The sequence below is a fragment of the Streptopelia decaocto genome (assembly GCF_964273445.1).
Source record: "Streptopelia decaocto genome assembly, chromosome: 3".
NCBI lineage: Eukaryota > Metazoa > Chordata > Aves > Columbiformes > Columbidae > Streptopelia > Streptopelia decaocto.
In genome coordinates, this window is record NC_138656.1 from 67,977,040 (window position 1) to 67,994,869 (window position 17,830).

At 35.5% G+C, this 17,830-nt stretch overlaps 1 protein-coding gene across 1 annotated transcript in view; it reads left to right on the forward strand.

Annotated features, from left to right (window-relative positions):
• TBC1D32 (TBC1 domain family member 32) overlaps window positions 1-16,903 on the forward strand; it is a 78,958-nt gene extending 62,055 nt beyond the window's left edge. The window contains exons 29-34 of the mRNA XM_082047442.1: window positions 7,942-8,011; window positions 8,811-8,926; window positions 9,873-10,027; window positions 11,679-11,819; window positions 13,673-13,861; window positions 16,098-16,903. Coding sequence (XP_081903568.1) covers window positions 7,942-8,011; window positions 8,811-8,926; window positions 9,873-10,027; window positions 11,679-11,819; window positions 13,673-13,861; window positions 16,098-16,217 — 791 coding nt within the window. The 3' untranslated portion in view covers window positions 16,218-16,903. The remainder of the gene's footprint in view (window positions 1-7,941; window positions 8,012-8,810; window positions 8,927-9,872; window positions 10,028-11,678; window positions 11,820-13,672; window positions 13,862-16,097) is intronic.
• The last annotated feature ends 927 nt before the right edge of the window (window positions 16,904-17,830 follow it).

The following is a 17,830-nucleotide window of genomic DNA, read 5'->3' on the forward strand; positions in this document are numbered from 1 at the left end:
GGGATGCAGAACAGGTGAATGTATGATTCAAAGTATTTGTTGACACCTATTATAGAATGACTTGCAAAGCTGGTGGCATAAACAGTTTATGATACTGTAAGCAATCTGGCTCATGTTTTGAAAGCCCCCTATATATTAATATAATCAACCCAAAGGTATGCGATTTGTATTGCATTAAAGGATATTTATTGAAGAACTGCTATTGTTGGCAGGGTAATCTGAGTGTTAGTTTTGTACAGGTGTCATGCTTACAGCCGAGAGTAAAGGATGAATGATAACCTTAATTAATTCTGAGTGTAAAGTAATACATTTTAGTATTTTGAAGTACTTGCAAAATTAGAAGATTTAGAAGCATTGTTAATATCTGTCAGAAAATGCACTTTCATTCTTTACTGTGTGTCAAGGACTTTTCTCTTAGGTTGTAGTTCAGTCATTTAGAGTACTTATTCTGCCACTAACTCTGGAGAACCAAGCCTGCTTTGGGGAGTGTCTGTTATTTATACCGCTATTTTATTCTCGCATCCATAGGATGCAAACATAGTGTCCTTGGAGACTTCAGGCTTGCCATTGAAGTTCCAAAGCATAAAACCACTTTAGTATTTTAGAGGATCTCTTTCTTTTATATAATGGCCTTTTCCTTCTGGAAGCTTGATAGTGGAGTACTCTTAATTTTATTTGACAGTCTCTTTCTTTGCTTAATGAAGAGAGTTGCTGAAGTGATAGTTCTTTCTGTTACTATTTTATTTTTCCTTAAAAGATCCTTAAAGGGCCTTTGTTGTCCTGAATTAGTTTGTCATTTACTTTTAAACTTCTCAGGTGGCATAATGAGCAAAAAAATATTTCCAGGGACTCATGAGACTTGCTAGTTACATATTTCTGACACCAATTCAAATGATCATTTTGGTGGTTCCTTTAGAAGCCCACATAATGTCTTCATGACATAAATGTTTTGCCTTTCTTGCTCCTCTCTGTATATCTCTCTTTTTAGGCCATAGTTCAAAATATCACACATTCTCCAATGATAAGGAAGTCCCAAGAGTAGTTTTCTGCCTTGGGGAATTTCTTTGGAGACACTATAGCCCACAGATCCAACTTTGCACGGTTGTTTTAGTGTTACCTGTTAGAAAAACAGGAAAACTCACTTGGTTCGAGGAAGGCTAAAACTAACTGGAGGAGGAACAGACATCCAACTCCATGACCTCCACGAGGATGCCATGCCCAGCAGAGACAGCATCCTGCTGTTGCTTAATCATAACAGCAAAGTGCTTCCATCCAGTGTGGAAGAACTCTAATGAAGGGAAGCAGCAGTCCATACTCAGTTCATTTCAATGTCAAGTACTTTCATTTCAATCCGCTCTTGTCAACCTTTTGTTGAAAGCTAGGATTTAAAACATGTTCAGGAATGTTGAACCTGGATCTCCTACTTCAATGACGTGTGATTTCACCATGAACCGTTGATTAGGTGGAGGTGGCAACAACACTATGATATTTATCTAACATTTTATGTCAACTTTGAAGAAACACCAGATTTAAAAATCCTGTGACAATTGCATACATTAAATTAAATTTTTAGAACTGAAAATCCCAATGGATAGGTACAGAAACAAAACATACAACATAGTAAAAACTTCAATTCTTGATTTTCTTGAGCTTGAAAGATTTTATTTGTATGGTAAACCAACCCAGTCTGTAAGACATTCCTTTTTGTATTTTCTGAATATATTTTTTCATTCAGTCTTACACAGGCACTATTGGACATCAAGTTTACCTCTTCAGTTCTCAAATATAAGTTACAAAATTTAACAGGTTGGCTGGTGAACAATTTTCATTTGCAAATGTGCTTTAATAAAGGCAAGCTTGGAAACTGGAGAGTGAGAAGCCTTCTCAAGGATACTCAGTAGTCTGGTGGCAAGGAACCGATGCAAAATGAAGGCAAAGGGCTAGTGTTGACTTGATCCTTTCTTCCCCTGTCCACAACACCATTCTGTGAAGAGTTCTTCAGCCTGGGAAAGAGTGTTACTCAGGCAAACAGAATATGTTTCATCAAGGGTTTATTTAAAGTTTTATAGGAAAAATAGCTACTAAAATTTTGTAGCACCTTTTTCAGGCAGGTCTAGCAATGAGTGATGTCCAGGGAAACTAGTTTAGACCAACAAAGTCATGCTGATTGACGTGAAAGTGAAACAAAAATCTGGCTCTAAAATTTTATCTGTGATTGTGTGCCACTCTGGAACAGTCAAAGTGCTTTATTGTTAGAATCAGTTGTACAGCTAAATTTACACTAATTTCAGGTTACTTTTTACGTCATGAAACACACGCTGTGGCATTCCTGTGAAGGCAGGAACCCAAGTCTGTATTATCCTTCCTATGTGTGTACAGAAGAGTCAAACAAAACACACTCAAATCTTTATCAGACCTTATTTACTTAAAATTAGGTTTCTCACTGATTGAATAATGATTATATACATTGCATACAAACATTGTATACACTTTATATTTGTATTGTATACACTTGTATACAATGTATATGTTTCCCAGGATTTTTTGCTACTGTGTATGAAGGGTTGGAATTTCTCCAAGCAGAACAACTCATTATTGAATGCCGTGTTATTTCACGGTATCTTTTCCATATGCCAATGTGTAACAGTTATCTAAGCTAAATCGTACAAGTGCCCTTGCAGTAGAGATACTTTTCTGAATTAAGTAAATCCAATGAGTTGTTAGAAGGTAAACTGTATTCCAGATGTGTCTTTCTAGCTGCACATCTAAGTAAGCCAAACATGCACTTGGCAATTGCCTGTGTCCACCATTCACTTGAATAAATGTGGGTCTGAGGAACTGAAAAGCAGTTTCTAATAGTTGTTAAATGTTAATGAGGAGAAGCCACAATTTTCATGAAAGTGGATTCAGTACGATGCATAGATACTCAGTGTTTATCATGTTTCTATAAATGAGAAATTGATTATCTTAAAAAATGACAGCTTTCTAAACCCGTAGATAGTTGTAATTAGAATAACAGTCTCATCCATCTGCTGTGCAATCCCTCAGGATTTTAGTTTATTGTAAAATTTGCAAATATAGAAAAATCAAATTAGTTTGGGTTGTTTTCATTTTCAAGATAAGAGAGAAGGAAAAATATATAATAAAACACTATGCAGTTCCTGTGTTTAATTATAAACTATAACACAAATCTTACTTGAAGTTTACTTTCTCCTAGCAGCTATGATACTGCTGTGATGTGGATTCATATGAGTAAAATAACATACAATATGTATGTTAAATGTTAGTGAACTCTGTCTATCCCCTTTCTCAGAATTAATACTTTATATTTTGCTTCTATTTTTCTTTCTTCTTAAAAAAAAACAAAAAACAACAACAAAAAACCCCAAACAAATAAAACAAAAAACATAACCATTTAAAACCAAATCATTGCTGTCTAGCTGTAATAGGCAATAGGATGGCAAGAAACTGAAGTTTTTTGTGGTTGTAAAATAGGCATTACATGCTAGGGATATGAAGTTCCTAAAATAGCCATTTGCTCTTCCTGTTAGCAAATTCCAGTTCATTGCAACATAAATGCTTTGTGGAAATGTATTCATTTTCTCAAGGTTCTAACAGACCCATTTCTGAAAGAATTCCACTTCCACTGATATATTGGTGTCTGGACTTATTTACTCATCTCCACCATGTGTTTCAGGCTGCCCACACTTGGGAATGCTATGACTTTTCAGGTTCATCTGTTCTGTTTGGTAGCTCTGGCTGTGCAGATGACCTTGCAGTTCAGTTCTCTATTTCCACTGGACTTTGTCTCTGAAACAGCTCTGTCATGTGCTGCCAGAGGGACAGAGCCCCAGGGATTTCAGGTCCTGGCTGTAAAATTCGAATGTCATGGTGTGTTTCTTCTCTAGATGAGGCTTAGTTCTCTGGCTGAGCAAAATCTCATAGGAACTTTCTGCCATTTAATGAGCTCCTAATCTTCTAAGGGTCAGATGGATTGAGTAACGAACTGAGAAATTTTAAAAACACCAATGGGAGACTGCCAGTATAGATCAGAATAGAGACAATGAGAAATACAGGACTACACCCCAGATTGGACTGGGAGGGAAGGAGAAGGGAGGACATTCTTCCTTTCTTCCTGCATCATTTGGTGAATGCACTTCTTTAAAGATGGGTGCCCACTGTAAAGATGCTGTTAGCAAAAAGCTTTTTGCCCTTTGCCAGTTTATATGTAACTGGACTGAAAATGTGGTTTATTCTTACTGATGTTGCTGGCAAGAACAGCTTGAGTATTTGTGATGACCAATACATAAAGAAGTTCTAGTTATTAATATTTTGATCTTGTATTGTTATGACAAGTGTACTGATGACATATCAGATGCTCTTAATAGTCAAGGTGGAACTGCACGTAAGATTACCTAGCTCTGATGAAAAACCAACAATATTCTTTAGCAACTATTCTTGCATCTTTTTTACATTGTCTCCATTCGCAATTCAAATCCAACAATAATACTTTTCTTTGAAGTACGATTTTTTGTAGACCATTCTAGCAATGACAATGAGATTGAAACTGTCAGAAGCTCTCTAGATGAGTAGTCTGGTGGAGGAGATGACACCATCAAAAATGGTAGGAAAATGGCAGAAGAGAATATAGTGAGAAATGTATGACATCTGCCCCAACTCTAAATAATATTTTAAAATAGAAAACTTTCATAAGGACATCAGGAGAGAGGGTAGGTGCTGACAAAACATGATCCTGACTCCTTGAGCACCTGACCACTGACAGTGTCAATGTTTAGATACCTGCTGAAGAGTAAGTAAAAATCTTGCTAGGTTTGTTTGTTTGTTTGTTTTTTAAAAGGGAGTTCCACAATTTCAACTTATATGTACAAAGCCAAGGACTAGAGACCTGATAGTGAACATGACTACAGGCTGTAAAGATTTTTTGAAGCATCTGCAGGAATAATGCAGATGGCTCTGGCCATCATGGCGTTTTCAACAATTCTTTGCAGTAAAAACATAAACATTTTTATGGCAAACATTTTTATGTTTGTGATAAAAACATTTGGCCCAGGCACCATGGAGTGAAAAAAACAAAATCAATAATGTGAGCAACAGCTTTAGTCATTTCCTCCACTTAACACGAAAGGGAAGCCAGTAGTTTCTTTGAGGTAACAGCAGTTAAACAGGGAAATAAATTGATTATTACCTAAAGACCATACAATTTGTATGAAATATGCTGTAAAGCTGTTTCAATTTGGCATCTTGTCACTTCAGCAAGACTGCGATGTAGCCTATTTTCTGACTTAAACACATAAAAGCTTCTGCATGGTAGGAGGGAAAATGAATGAGAAAGCAATCTTTCAGGCGAGTTGTAAAGTTGATTGAAGTTTGGTCTGATGAGAAAAATACTGCTGGACTACGTGTGCCAGTTAACTTACTCTGAAGTGTTTGCGGTTATAGCTTAATAATACTATGGAATTGCCTTTGCAAACCGTGCCTTATGGGATGTCTGGTTTTGTGCTCCTGAATGCTTCAAAATGTTTTGAGAAGTATTGCCCATCAAAGTGTTTGCAATGGGCATGATCAGAGTAGTACAAATGATCAGTCATGACCTTGAAGCAAGGGAGCGCTGAAATTGCTTAAAGAATTGCCCCCCATCTTCCTTTCATCCGGTTCTTCCCATTCCCCCTAATCCCTTTTGACATTTATGATTCCTCAAAGTTTTGCAGAAAAACCTGGAAGCTTTAAAAAAACAAACTACCAAACACAGAAGACCATCAGCCTATCTTGTCCTGTCCTGATGAATTACTATGTAATATAGAATTATTATTCAATCCAAACTCTTCTTTCATAATACAGGGGAAAATATCAAAGGAAAACTGATAAGGAGAAAACCCTTTTCAGCAACTAAGAAATTATTAAGACAGAGAAGAAAAGGCAATGAGAATCAATTAAATCAGTTGTGTTCTTTAAATGTTAATGGGAAATGAGCATTCAGTACTTGCTGTAAACTGCTACAGGATGAAAACTGGGTTCAGGTTGTGGGTAATGATGCAGCCGTTCCTCATGGCACCCTTGCTGGACTGGGGTACGAGCTCCTGCATTGCCACCCACAGGAAGATCCACGTCAAAATGGAGACAGGACTGCCTTGTGGTTTAGAAGTTGTTATGCCAATTTCCCCTCCCCTGCCATTGAATGTGGTTCTGCCATCAATCACAGCCAACACATTGAAATTCCCCCTGGTTTGTCTTCCATCATGATCTCTAGGATATAAGTATGCTTCTTGCCTTCCTGATTGTGAACAGGAACCTGAAAATGAATTGACTGTTGGTGTGGTAATTGCAGCTTGAGTAAATGGGAAACTTGGAGCAGGAGCGGTAAAAATTTATGAACTGTTTCACTCATCTCTGTGGGGTTTTAACTGAAATGCCCTGTGATTTTATATGTATTCTTCCAAATATTTAGTTGGTGGTATAGTATGCAAAAGATGTTTGAACTTCTTTTCTCCAGATAAAAAAAATCCTCTCTGAAGTGGGATTGCTATTTCACTCTCATCAGATTATTTAATAAATTTGTTTTACTCAAAGATTAGTTGATTTTTCTTATGTATAAATGTATTTGTCAAAAGTATAAGGTTAATTTCTCATGACCCTAACACTTATATCATGGTCCTCTCTTGAAGTTATAATACAGAGTGGGTTTTTTCTCTTACCATACTGCCTCTGCTGATTTTTATCCCTTCATTGTCGTGTATAATTTTACTGTATTGTTTTCTTCAAGAAAATTCCAACCTACTTCATCTCATCTGAGCAGAGTGCTTCTTAAGTTGTTTCCTTTAACTTTTCTTCTTAACCAGAGGCATTTCTTAACCTGTAAATATTGCTTACCAGGAATATCAAGTGTTTACTAGAACGGGTAGCGAGGGAATCCTTCAGCTTGATTTCTCCATCTGCCAGAGAAGGGTCTAGAAAAAGTACATATCAAGTTACCATGTAATCGGATTTTTACATTTATCACTCACATGGGTACATAGATATATGTTAACTTCTGCTGCCATATCTGTTATTTCCGTTTTTAACAAATTGTGTTGGTTTTTATGGGCTTATTTACATTTATTTAACCGGGCGGCGGGGGGGGGGGGTGGGTATTGTTGTTTGGTTGGGGGTTTTTAGTTTGGTTGTTTTTTTAATTAACACTTTGTCTGAAAGAAGTATGTTGAAGATTTAAGCCCTCAGCTTTGTAACTTATATTATAGGACTGTAGTTTTATGGGTGTAGAGTTATCTTAGGTGATATGTGTACATGAGAGAAACAGTGACCATTTTTAATTGTATTTAGAATTTAAAATTTTGAGAAAACTTTACAACAGAAGTTGCTTTAGTTCATGATTTATTAATTTGTCTAACTTGGATTTTTAGTTCAAACAAATGCAGAAAACGGGATATATATTACTTTGTGCATGAACAATGCATAGAAATGCAGTATTTTTCTAAATCCATCAGTTATAAAATTTTCTGACATTTGTATCAAAATAGATTTTGTTGTTAATAAGGTTGTTTTCACAGATAGGAGACTTTAAGGCCACTGGAAGGGAAGAAAATAGATCACAACATGATACTTTGTCCCATGCCTTGACCAGAAGGGATAAAGCTCTGCTAAGAAATGGGTCTGAAAAAAGGTGGTGGTGTTTGCATCGTGCTGTAAAGCTAATGATAACTATACTAAAAGTGAAGATTTTCTTAAAAAGAAAATTATTTTAATTAAAAAAGTAAAAGTATATGAGGAATGCATGTTCTTCATGCATCCTTTGCAAACACTACTAAACTCATTTCAAATAGCAAACAGCTCTCCAAAATTGGTATTCACACATAAGCTTTGCATTAGTATTCAGTTAAAATCATATTTATCCTAATTATTTTTATATGTTTTCTTTTGTTTTAGCCACAGATGTAGATGTGAAGAATGAAAGCCTTTCACCTGTTCAGCAGCTTGGTGTTGAAATGACAGTCAGGTACATAGTATTAAAATATTTCCCTAGTATATTTCTAGAATTATTTTGATTTTCATGGGGTGACTTTAATGATACCTAATCCATCAACTCAGTGCTTTATATGATTTAAATCTCAAGATCATCTTTAAGAAAATTAATTCTGACTTTGAAAATGAAAAAGATATTATACATAATTAAATTATCTTTACAAATTATATAGGTTATTATCCTTTATTGTTGTAAGGGTAATTGTAACTTGATAGTAAGATTTACCATAAAGTTACATTATCCTGAGTTATGTGTCTTTTTTTTCCTCATATTACTTCTCTAAATGGCTCTGTTTAGCTAAGCTTAGTTATATGCCATTTAAACATTTTATTTGACTGGTAATTTGCAGAGCTTTGATGAAGGAAAAGCTAATGTGTCTGTACTTCCACAGATTATCTTTAGCATTAATATTTGAATTCACATGCTAATAATTACACATACAGTACACTTAGATGGAATTCCAAATAATGTATGTGAAGAAAATGAGTCGTGTGTTAGAGTACTTGTTCTTGTGCACCACAGTTTCTCAATCTGAAGTGAAAGGAATTTAGGTATGGAATTTCAACACTGAGTAGCAAATGTTTGGTGTGTAGATAAAGCATGACAGGGTTTATTAAACCATTTATGTGTGTATCTACAACATGGTGTTTGTGATGAACAGCGCTGTGACAGCTTAACTTTCACAGGCCTATTCAATTTGAGTTCTTGCTTTTTAAGAATTAATACAATATTGAACCGTTAAACAGTTTTGGTTTTTAACTTTTTGTGCTAGATATGGAAAATACCTAAACTTGCTGGAAGAACATGCTGAAAATGATCTGTGCTTTGTGTTAATGAATTGTGAGAAGTTTCTGAAACAACAGCAGAGAACTGTGGTATCCTCACTTCGTATCCTTTCTTGGCGGTATAAATTCTATTGCCTGAAAATGCCAGTGGAATTTGAACTCTTAGTTTGGCCTTTTGATGGTGGTGTAGGTGCGTAATATGTACTGAAAGATTAAGAAACAAACAAGCAAACAACAAAATCTCGAAGCAAAAGTGCTGCTCTATTTTAAGTTAAAATGCATGCTCAATCCAGTCAAGAAAATCCTCACCCTTTTGTTCCTATGCTTGGCTAAAATTGTAGTTCTCATTCATTTTTCATAAATGGTTTTGGAGTAGGATCCACATCTTTCTGCATGTGGTAAAGAGTCTGCAGCATTAATATTTGTGGTACTCCCATAATACCAACAGTGTAATGGTGTTGCTCATATAACGTTGCGTGGCTGTAATCTGGTCAAGAGGAATGTTTTGAATTCTGACTCTTTTAGATTTACTGTGAAACTTTTTTTAAAAATAAAACAGATACCACTTTCCAGCAAGCTTTGCTATATTCTTCAGGTATTAGACTTACAAATCACTATTAAAATACACTTCAGGTATATTAGTCAGAATATACTTTTTTCAAAGCCTTGGTTTTACCTTTTTGTTTTGTTTTCTTCCATACTCTTTGCAACTCCTGTTTTTCTCCTCCACCATTCTCCTTTTTTGTACTACACACACGCTTGTTTTGGTGTGGGGTGTTTTACATTTACTTGGGTTTTGTTTACTTTTGTCGATTTGGCAAGACTGCTTATGTACTGGAAGAAAAGTAGTGTATAGGGAAAACAGCTTAAATTGTTTGTCTTAATTCAGTTTGAGAGGCAGCTGTGCCTGAAGAAGCTGCCTCTTCGCAGCTGTATTCCCATCTCTCTAACCAAGCAGCTCTTCCCTCTGGGTGCGTGGGCCTGGTGAGGAGGAGGAGGAGGGTAGGGATGAGGAGATCTCTGCCCCAGCTCCTTGACCTTCTCCCCAGGCTGCTTGCAAGAGCGCTTTCCTGGCTATGACTGGTTTGCCTCTTCCATCTTCCTCATCATGTCAGGGGACGGGGAGAAGACACTGACGTTCCTTCAGGATTTTTCACGTCTTCTTGTTTCAGCGTTTCTTTGGCTACCAAGACTGCATAAATCTGTAAGAATTTAAAAGCTGTTTCTTTCTAAAAGGCAACTTTGAAAGTTTCTAAAGGAGACTATCAATTTCCTTAGTTTTGCACCTTTTTTTTCCTAATGCAGGATATTTTTACTGAAGCCCTTTAACTGAACCCTGAAAAATTCTCTAAGAAAAATATAGATTTGACATTTGTTCAAATGGTTGTTTAAAAGTAGTGAAATAACAGGTGGACTGACAGTAAAGGTAATGTTATTGAATTTTAAAGCTGGCAGTAAAATAAAGTTTGTTAGTGGCATTAAATTCTGTGTGAAGTCTGCAATACTGTTGAATTATTACAGTGTGCAAGTCCATCCTTTTGGTTTCTTTAGTAAAATTATCTGGTTTAAAATTTACTAAATATTTCAATTTAGTAATTTTTTTAAAAATATTGCACAAATACTGAATTATTGATAGTTTTAAATTATTAGTGTTTTGGATGAAGTTTTTAGTATAAGCAACATAATTTTCACCTTTCCTAGATGTGATTCCATTCATTTAACATAAAACGCTTTCAGTTTGACTTTATACATTCACATCCTCTTGAATGTTTTGAACATAAACAACTCTAGTTTTTACCAGAGAACTCTGGGGTATAAGAAGCATGGATTAGATTCCGTACCTGTTCTGCATGCTGTCTCTGTATTAATATGAATCGGTCTGTCTTGTCACCAGAAGTGACCGTCTTGGTCTACTCACAGCCCTGAGTCCAGCCCTAAGGTTGTTCCAGCACAATGAAATGTTGCTCCATTGTGTGAATATGATTGTGCTGAACAACTGTCAGTGTTGTCTTCCATACAAGACCTTGTCAGCATTGCAGGCAGGTTCATGCAGTAATACTCAATACCTAAATGATTTCTCTTTCATAATATATCTTGAAAACACAAAGAGAAGATTCAATAATTAGTTTAGTTTACATTGCGGATGTTATTCAAGTAAGTTAAAGGGTCAAAACATAAAGGAGAAATTATCCAGTCATTGATTGGATTGTGATGCTGCCTACCTCAGGAAGGAGGAAAATTCTAAAGGATGTACCTTGACCTTCTAGCATGAAGCCAAGGATTCATTACCTAGACCCAAGCACTGACATCCAGAGCTTTCCATACTGATAAAACTTCTGTTCCTTTTGCTGCACAAATATAATTTCACTCATACTAAGCCACACATACTGCAAAGAAACGTGCACACAGAAAACAACTTCAAATACCATAGAAGTTCCACTCTCTCCACCAGTAAATGGGAAAAAAAAAACCTGACAGAAATTAGTCTTTCTTTTCTTCTGTTCTTTTCTTTAGAATATAACAATGGTTTCTCCATCCCTGATTTGACAATTAAAGTTCACCTGCAGTAAAGAACTAGATTGGTAATGCAAAGGAATAGTCAGGATATATTTTAAACAGGCTCTAACTTTTTTTTCTTTAGTTTAACTGCGTGTTTTTCCTGATGGTAGTATCAACTTTTTTGAATATTTTATTTTCTGTCCGTAAAATAACTGGGATGACTTATCCTACAAGTAAACATGAATGGTTTTATGTATCATTCACAGTAAGGTATTTCAAAATAACACATTTTGTAGTTTCTAATCCTTTTCCTCAACTTTGTGGTTGTTGATGATGATGATGTTGTTGTTAATCAGGTTCACCTGCCTATTACCACAGTGGAATCTGGCATCCATCCAGTCTATTTTTGCAGTGGTCACTACATCGAAATGCTGCTGAAAGCTGAGTTGCCACTTGTCTCTTCAGCCTTCCACATGTCTGGTTTCACTCCATCTCAGGTAACTGATGAAAGGGTATCAGAGTATCATCAACTTTTTGACTTAAATCCACAAAATCAAGGGCATTCAGGAACTGCTGTGTTTTTTCTGTACAGCACTTGTGTGGTAGTTATGAAAGTGGGCGGTAAGAGGGAGTATTGAATGCATAGTGACTTAGAGCATCTGAAAATAGAAAGCAACTGACTTGGTAGAGCAATGACAGTGTACTGCAGCTGATGACCTTCCATTACATGTTCATGCAGAAAACTTGATAACAATAATATATACTAAAACCTCAGATTTATCATTAAAAATAAATAGCATATCTTATTCCTTGGAATCATTCTCTGAACTTTCCATGGGACCATAATGAGTAATTTGGGATAGGTGTATAAGAGGAAGCAGTTCAGGTATTAGAGCAAAATTCATTTTACGTGAGCTGCCATAACTATTACAATAAGGTAACACGCTATTCTTCTATATTAAAGAGATGTTACTAAAGAAGCACATTTATCCATAATGTTAGTTTTCAGTTTACCTACTTACTGCAGTTCTTTGGTAACATGGAATGCTATGTATGGATCATAGTTGTAAAGACTACCATCATGATGAAGCATAAACGGCTTCATGTAATAATAACAGATTGCCAATGCAAAGAAGGTCTCGCCACAGTAAGAAAGCTTATTGCTATGCCAAGGCAAGAAAAATATTTTTAATCTTATACCTTTGTAATTTGTTTTTACAACAAGATTTGCAGCTCAAGAAACTTCATAACGGGGCAGATGCCAGTGTGGTATAGATATTGCTTAAAATAGCTTGGGATTTGGTCTTTGGGAAGACTGGCAGATGAGTGACTTCATCTCAGAGTAGGAATGAGATGCTTGTAATAAGGTTCCTGGTTTGGGGTGGGAAAGCACATGAGGACAGTCACTCCTTCCTCAACTATTCTTGTGTTCATTATACTGAATGCATTTTTTATTGTTTGCACACAATTAATAATAGAATAGTTATTGTCCTAGACTGCTGGTAAGGTTTTTTTATTGGGGATTTTTTTTTATTTATTTAATGTGTTACTGAAATGCCACTGGTGGTGCCACTGTGTCTCTTCTCTGTGTTTTTTCAGTTTTACTGAAGTATTAAAAACAAACAAACTCTGAACTGTGAAAATAACTCTAATGTATTTAAGTGATTGTGTGTGTCAATAAATACCTGAAAACAGATCTGATGCCAGAGTATGGCTGCTGTAATCCAATTAGAATCTTGGTACTTTGGCTGCTGCATACTTTTAAACACTTTAACAAATGATTAGCAGAATGTTTGTGGTCTAGAACTAAATGAAATATGCTGTATGCATCTTAGTACATTGTGATTTAAAACTGGAAAAAGGAGTTGCTAAATGTGTTCCATGCCCATTTAATTAAATAAAAATGTGTCTTAGGGAAGGGCATAACATTCATTTATAAGGCAAAGAATGATTTTAACTTAAATGAAAATCCACATTAAGCATACCTCCATCACCCTCATTACCATCTAGGCCATGTTTAAAAAAAAAAGATCTTGAAAGCATCACCTTTGCTTTCACTCAGCTTTGAGTTTTTATGTCTTAGCCTCAGAAGTTACCAGAATATTCTCAGAAAACTGAGAGGTACAGATGCAGGGTGTTATGTTCAGCGGAACTCACTGGAAGCCTATTCAGAAGCTGCGATTTAAAAAATGGTGATTCTTGGCTTCTTGTACGTTAGCTCTTTTATTTTCATAAGTAGTATAATGTTATAGGAAAAAGGGCCTGTAGTATAGGAAAGTTAAGAGATAAAACTGATCAATTGACTGAATGTCTACAGCAATTTAATTATATATAATTTCATCTCATCTAGATTTGTCTTCAATGGATAACTCAGTGCTTCTGGAATTACATGGACTGGAGTGAGATCTGTCACTACATTGCTATATGTATTTTCCTGGGTCCTGATTATCAAATATATATGTGTATTTCTGTGTTCAAACACCTGCAGCAAGACATTCTGAAGCACACTGAAGCCCAAGATCTCCAGGTTTTTCTTAAAGTAAGGGTTTCTTTTTTAATTTTTGAATTGCTGAAGGGAAGCAAAGCTCTCAATACTGAAAATACATATGTTACTTAATCTGAATTTCACTTAAGTGAGTGAAATAATACTTCAATTTTATTTACTACTTGACAGGAAATCCTAATCAGTTCCCTTTGTAAGCAAAGTAAATAGCCACGTTAAGTCCTGAGGGCATTTCATTCAGTTTTCTCTGTGTGGCCCCAATCTCTTTAAACGAGTTCTCCAGGAAGGTGGAGACCCACAGGGGTCTCCTACCAAAGCCTGAAGAGATGTGGCACAAAACTCAGTGAGCTGATATTTAGAACAGGTGCCAACTACTACACAGCCAGCCTCACAATTTCATTTTCTTTGCCACATTATAAATTACATTCGGTTATTGGATTATTTTTTTGCAGGGTACTGCTCAGATGTGGATGCACTTATGAACAGATCATGAATAGATACAAATGTTTGATGACTCTTTCCAGAGATATTTTTTCCTTTTTTCTCTGGTCTTTTTTTTTCTCTAGTTGGAGTTCTTCTGTGAGCTCTATATCCTCATCTTAGTCTGTCCTAACAACAATAGTTTTCTGACTAGTTTGTATCCACCTTAAGTATTCTTAAATATGAATAATATGTCAACACAATAATTTTCCTTGAAAAAGTATGATATGAAGTCTAATGAATAAACTGTTTTGTTTGACCTGGTTTTGGTCAATGTGGCTTAAAAACTACATCGTCTTGATGGCATTGTTGGGGTAGTTTATGTAACTTATAGAAGAGAGATTTTGTATATTGTCGGCTATAGTATAAACAGGCCAAAGACTTGACGTGGTACTGTTAAATTAATGAGTAATACTGTATATTAAGGCACTACTGAAGTATTTATAATTCAATGAGTACACAGAAAAAGAGGCATTAACAGCATACTTAAAGTGTACTCTTGCTTTTGATAGCTCTTAATTCATGTCATTATATTCATTCAATTTCAGCTATATTATGGGCTTCATGTGAGGTTACTTAATACTTGCAAAGGCATTAGTCAGCTGCCTGTTTATTGAAATAGCAAAATTCCATTTCAAGTTTTAGCCTATCTCTCAGCATAACATTCACAAATTTGGATTACTGTAGTGGAGCAATTCTCTTCAAAGTGGAAGTATAAACTCTTCTGAGAAAATAATCTAAGAAAAAAAAAAAACACCACCACCACACCAACAAACTTAGAATATTAATTTTATTTTTTAATGTAATGTGACTTCTCAGACTTCATTTGCTCTACAAACAAGTCCTCCTACCTACTTTCCTTTCAAGAACCAATAGTAGTTTCTGTTTTTAAGCTTGTAACATGCATTATATTTGTCATGGAAAGATGATAATTTGACAGGAATACACCTTTGTTGGTAATATCTAATAAGTATTTCCAGCTAGCTATTAAAATGAAAAACAAATACTTTCTTCTTAAAATACAAATACACTTTCATTTGCACATGAAAAAAGAAGCAACTTTGCTGTCAATTCAGATGACATTATGCCTAGCACTTAAAATATGTAAAACATTCACCCTTTCTAGTGACAAAACACAGACAACGACCTGTGAGATTATTTTCTGTTACTCTCTAATTTGCCTTTCCTCTGTGCTAAGAGGAGTGTTGAAGTAATGAATTGTCTATGAATATTTTTTCCCTTGTTCTTCCTGTTGGCTGAGAGGGGTTACTAACTGTGATGATCCCTTTAAGAGATCTTGAAGATTCAGCACAAACTGAATTTTCACGTTATTGCTTTGTCTTTTTTTAATGCTTTCATGGAAGGATGAAGGTGCATAGCTTTGTAATTTCCACATGTGAACCAAGAATAGTGTAACCTGCCACCTCAGTAAACCCACCTTGACTGTCTTGGTTTCGTTGGTTTAATTTCATTTGGATAAAATAGAGAAACTTGGGGCGACAGGATTTGTGACTTGTAATAGCACACGTAGGCCAGTACGTCAGTCTCTTCTAGGAGTAATTTAGCTATTCTTCACTTTATTTTCTGTGAGTGTGAACCATATTATTGATAACTACATTGCTGATCAATCTGTGCCCACAGTTAATCAATATAAGATTGGACTGCTTTAAAAAAAATGCCCAGGCTGTGACAAGCAGAACAAAATTATCTTTGGCACCTTGAAATTCACTAAATTTGAGCTGTACATCTCTTTTTCCTAGCTAACATATGTTTTCTGTATGTATTTGTGCAGGAAGAAGCACTCCATGGATTTCGAGTGAGTGATTATTTAGAATACATGGAAAGCTTGGAGACAAGCTACAGACATGCACTGCTGAAAGACATGAAGAACATAAGAGTACAGAATACATGAATGAAGCAAACAAGCACTTTATTTTCCATTTTTTTTTACATCCTTGAAAAGGATGCTGATTGATATATCAGTCTCACCTAAAATAAGTCAGTCGGTGTAAATATACCTACTGTAAAATAAATAAATAGGGTTTTTTTCACAAAAATTGTTTTTGCAAAAGGACTTAATCTAAGTTTGATGACCAAAAATAACACATTTTTGCAGACGGGCTGTATGCGCAGCCCCATTTTCAGCTGGCAGAAGGCAGCTTCAGAACCCACATGTAGGACGCTGAAGTGTCTTCCTTAGAACCTGCAGTAACGTTTTCTTTACAGAATGTCTGGAATCTCAAAATATTTTGATGAGAATTTGTGATATAATTAATGTTTTAGAAGCCTAACAGAAACCACAAATGTTTAATTTAGATTTATCCAATATCATTACCACACTTCCCTGTGAGACAAACTAAACATTACTGCAAAGTTCTTGAAGAGCAATTTCACTAGATAAAATGAATGTGTGAGCACATACACAAACTGAAATTATAAAATACATTAGAACCTGCAGTTGAAATTTCTGTAATTATATGCAGCCTCAGAGTGCGCAGCACTGACAAAGGTTTTGCCACTAATTTCTGTTTTCCTGACTGTGCATTTCATAAGTTCATGTGTTTAGGTTTTTTTTCCTGTCTATAAAATAAATGTTTTAAATATTTTTGGACTTTTGTGAACTGTGTTGACTTACCTACATTAATAAAAGAGACTGGCAACTATGAAGAAGAAATTATGGCAACAACTGATAGAACCACATACCTACTTGCCTGACATCAGGGTTGAAGAATATCAAGACTCCCATAAAATCTGTTCTTTTAACCTTAATAGCAGCTTCTTTTTTAAAAACAACTCTTTTTTCTTTCCATATTTCTCAAAATAACCAAATTACAAACATTCTGATGGTAAATAACACTAGCACACTAACATATTATGTGTTTCCAGAAATTCTATACAGTTTTAAAGAGACCATAGTTGATTAAGAAACCAGTTATGAAGTAATCAGTTTCTTTATCAGCAGCAGATATTTGTCAGGAAAATTAGACCTTGTGTTGCACATTTGAGTAACCCAGAGACTCCTGCCATCTAAATAGCTGCCACTTTGTACTCCTCATCCCCCAACAAAGAAGAGAGAGGCACTGTCAAGTGGACCCTAAATATCAATGACTTTCATCAATAGGGCATCAAATCAGTGCAAAGAGGTACAGGACACAATAATCAGGAGGATGAGTCGAATACAAATATAAAGCAAACAGCCTGAGCAACAAGTGCTGCTCCTGAAAAAAGCACTTCTTGCATTCCCTCCAGCAATTCCATCAGCTGCAGCTTCCCCGTCTGCAAAACAGCTACAATTTCATAGTCCATGAAGGTACTGAGATGATTAATGAGAGAATATTTGTAAAACATTTAGTGCATGAAAATTCTATGTAAATACTAAATCTTAATACCTGATAATAATATAAAATTCTATTGTATCCTATGACAGAAACAGGATGTTGACACGTTGCAAGTAGACTGAAACAGAGCCTGAAGTGAGGATAGTCAGGGAAACCAATGGCATCTCATTTGGATCAACAGAAATCT